Source organism: Hyalella azteca, unplaced genomic scaffold, assembly GCF_000764305.2.
Source record: "Hyalella azteca isolate HAZT.00-mixed unplaced genomic scaffold, Hazt_2.0.2 contig5692, whole genome shotgun sequence".
Classification (NCBI taxonomy): Eukaryota; Metazoa; Arthropoda; class Malacostraca; order Amphipoda; family Hyalellidae; genus Hyalella; species Hyalella azteca.
This window is the reverse complement of record NW_025935874.1, coordinates 69,792-73,236: the sequence shown is the minus strand read 5'-3', so window position 1 is coordinate 73,236 and position 3,445 is coordinate 69,792. Positions and strand designations below refer to the sequence as shown.

At 40.7% G+C, this 3,445-nt stretch overlaps 1 protein-coding gene across 1 annotated transcript in view; it reads right to left on the bottom strand.

Moving 5' to 3' along the window:
* Positions 1–3,445, bottom strand: part of LOC108682907 (cyclin-G-associated kinase) — a 26,973-nt gene that overhangs the window by 7,867 nt on the left and 15,661 nt on the right. The window contains exons 15-18 of the mRNA XM_047880605.1: positions 3,354–3,439; positions 2,274–2,381; positions 1,408–1,435; positions 687–740 (exon numbers count right to left, since the gene is read on the bottom strand). Of these exons, the coding sequence (XP_047736561.1) occupies positions 687–740; positions 1,408–1,435; positions 2,274–2,381; positions 3,354–3,439 (276 nt within the window). The remainder of the gene's footprint in view (positions 1–686; positions 741–1,407; positions 1,436–2,273; positions 2,382–3,353; positions 3,440–3,445) is intronic.

The window sequence follows — 3,445 nt, the reverse complement described above, 5'->3', positions numbered from 1 at the left end:
CACCACTCTCGTTTGGAGTCACTCTCTAGTAGAGCGCCTAATTGATCTTTATAGAGAACATGAATGTCTATGGAGTGTTCGGTCAAAGGAGTCCAAAAATTGAAATGCAAATGATGTAAGTTATTTCTACATGACGTGTTTAGTTTATGTGATTTTAGTAACTCCTGATAATTTATGCATTACCGTTAAGCGATTTGAAAGAATGATATAATATTGGTACGAATATTGTAACTTTTTATTTAGGTCTAGTCACCGTCTAGGTGGCAACTACTGTTCAAAGCGCGCGGTCTCGAGCTATCGCTTACAAACGCAGTGTAAACGGTTGCGCGCGGTGAGGCACTGCAGCAAACGACTCAAAGCGCATGGCGTTGCCACTAGTGTAAACTGGCCTTAAGAGGCACGCGTGCGCTGCAACACAACACCGACACTAACATGAGGGATAAATGGAACTCCATTACAGTGGAGCTCCATCAGCAGTGGAGCTCCATCAGCTGTGGAACTCCGGCAGCAGTGGAACTCCAGCAGCAGTGGAACTCCAGCAGCAGTGGAACTCCAGCAGCTGTGGAGTTCCTTCAGCAGATGACATGTTCAACACATCAGTATCACAGCTGTACTACAGCAGCACCACAGCAGCATGGCAGCACCTGGCCCGCAGTGACAGGGAAGACTGTGATGTATGACAGCACCTGGCCAGCAGTGACAGGGAAGACTGTGATGTATGACAGCACCTGGCNTTCATCCTTTCATCACACTTCACATGTCTTCATCCTTTCATCACACTTCACATGTCTTCATCCTTTCATCACACTTCACATGTCTTCATCCTTTCATCACACTTCACATGTCTTCATCCTTTCATCACACTTCACATGTCTTCATCCTTTCATCACACTTCACATGTCTTCATCCTTTCATCACACTTCACATGTCTTCATCCTTTCATCACACTTCACATGTCTTCATCCTTTCATCACACTTCACATGTCTTCATCCTTTCATCACACTTCACATGTCTTCATCCTTTCATCACACTTCTTCATCTCTCGTGTCTACAGTCAACATTCCGTACAGTCCCTGTCACCAATGTGGTGTTTCACATCGCAATACATCACACTTCTCCATCTCATCACACTTCATTAATGCTGGCGTAATGTTTCAAGGACATACCGCTTCATTATTGTTAAGAAATAATCTATAATATTGGCACCTACAAAGCATTAAACATATCTTAAAAATCTATACAATAATGATGTTCAGTCATTAGGTCAACACCAGGTCGCAATTATGTGAAAAACGTTACATTTATCACAATAACTAATTCATTTTTTCATTTTTAGAATAAATAAAAAGCGATCAGCGTTCATTGCTCGGCCGAAAATGTACAAGCTATAATAACACAAAACACACAGAATACAGCTTACACAGAGCACGCAAGCTAGAACAACACAACGCACACAGAATACAGCTTACACAGAGCACGCAAGCTAGAACAACACAACACACACAGAATACAGCTTACACAGAGCACGCAAGCTAGNCACAACACAACACAACACAACACAACACAACACAACACAACACAACACAACACAACACAACACAACACAACACAACACAACACAACACAACACAACACAACACAACACAACACAACACAACACAACACAACACAACACAACACAACACAACACAACACAACACAACACAACACAACACAACACAACACAACACAACACAACACAACACAACACAACACAACACAACACAACACAACACAACACAACACAACACAACACAACACAACACAACACAACACAACACAACACAACACAACACAACACAACACAACACAACACAACACAACACAACACAACACAACACAACACAACACAACACAACACAACACAACACAACACAACACAACACAACACAACACAACACAACACAACACAACACAACACAACACAACACAACACAACACAACACAACACAACACAACACAACACAACACAACACAACACAACACAACACAACACAACACAACACAACACAACACAACACAACACAACACAACACAACACAACACAACACAACACAACACAACACAACACAACACAACACAACACAACACAACACAACACAACACAACACAACACAACACAACACAACACAACACAACACAACACAACACAACACAACACAACACAACACAACACAACACCACACAACACAACACAACACAACACCACACAACACAACACCACACAACACACCTGCGCTGTGTACACGCAGGCACAGGCTGCAGGCTGAGGCAGTGCAGGCTGAGGGAGGCGCTGTGAGGCAGCTGTCCTCGCGCCAGCCTCTTGACGTAGCCGAGGTACCTGAGGGCGGGCGACCGTCACTAACACTCAAAAAACTGTACAAGTCATATTCTCCGAAACATCATCAAATTCAATCTAACACTTCAAAAACTACCTATACAATTTTTTTTTCCGAGTCATAATCAAATAAGTCTAACACTCAAAAAACTATACAAGTTATATTTTCCGAGTCATAATCAAATAAGTCTAACACTCAAAAAACTATACAAGTTATATTTTCCGAGTCATAATCAAATAAGTCTAACACTCAAAAAACTATACAAGTTATATTTTCCGAGTCATAATCAAATAAGTCTAACACTCAAAAAACTATACAAGTTATATTTTCCGAGTCATAATCAAATAAGTCTAACACTCAAAAAACTATACAAGTCATATTCTCCGAGTATGATATCCATGATCAAATAATTGCCTAATTAGAAAGAGATTTAATTTATTCATAATCAAATTAAGTGCCTAATTAAAGAGAGATACAATAAAATTACTTCACGTGGCGCCAAAAAACTATACAATTCATGTTCTCCGAATCATCATCAAATTAAGTGCCTAATCATATTCTTCGAATATGATATTCATAATCAATTAAGTGACTAATTAAACAGAGATAGGATAAAATTGCTTCACGTGGCGCTTGTGAGAACTAATCGGTCAATTAAAATATAGATTATTTCAATGAACATGCCTAGTGAATATAATGTTCTAAGACTCAATTAGTTCTCACAAGTGACACGGGAAGTAATTTTTTATTGTACCGTCTCTCAAGTTGCTGTCACTTTTATAAATTCCCAGTGATGAAATATTGATATTTTATATCAGGAACGTCGTTCTAACATATAATTAAGAAAACATCCATTAGTCGCCTGTAGTGGCAGGCTGCCTCTTCTACTCGCCTGTAGTGGCAGACTCCTCTACTCGCCTGTAGTGGCAGACTGCCTCCTCTACTCGCCTGTAGTGGCAGACTCCTCTACTCGCCTGTAGTGGCAGACTGCCTCCTCTACTCGCCTGTAGTGGCAGACTGCCTCCTCTACTCGCCTGTAGTGGCAGACTCCTCTACTCGCCTGTAG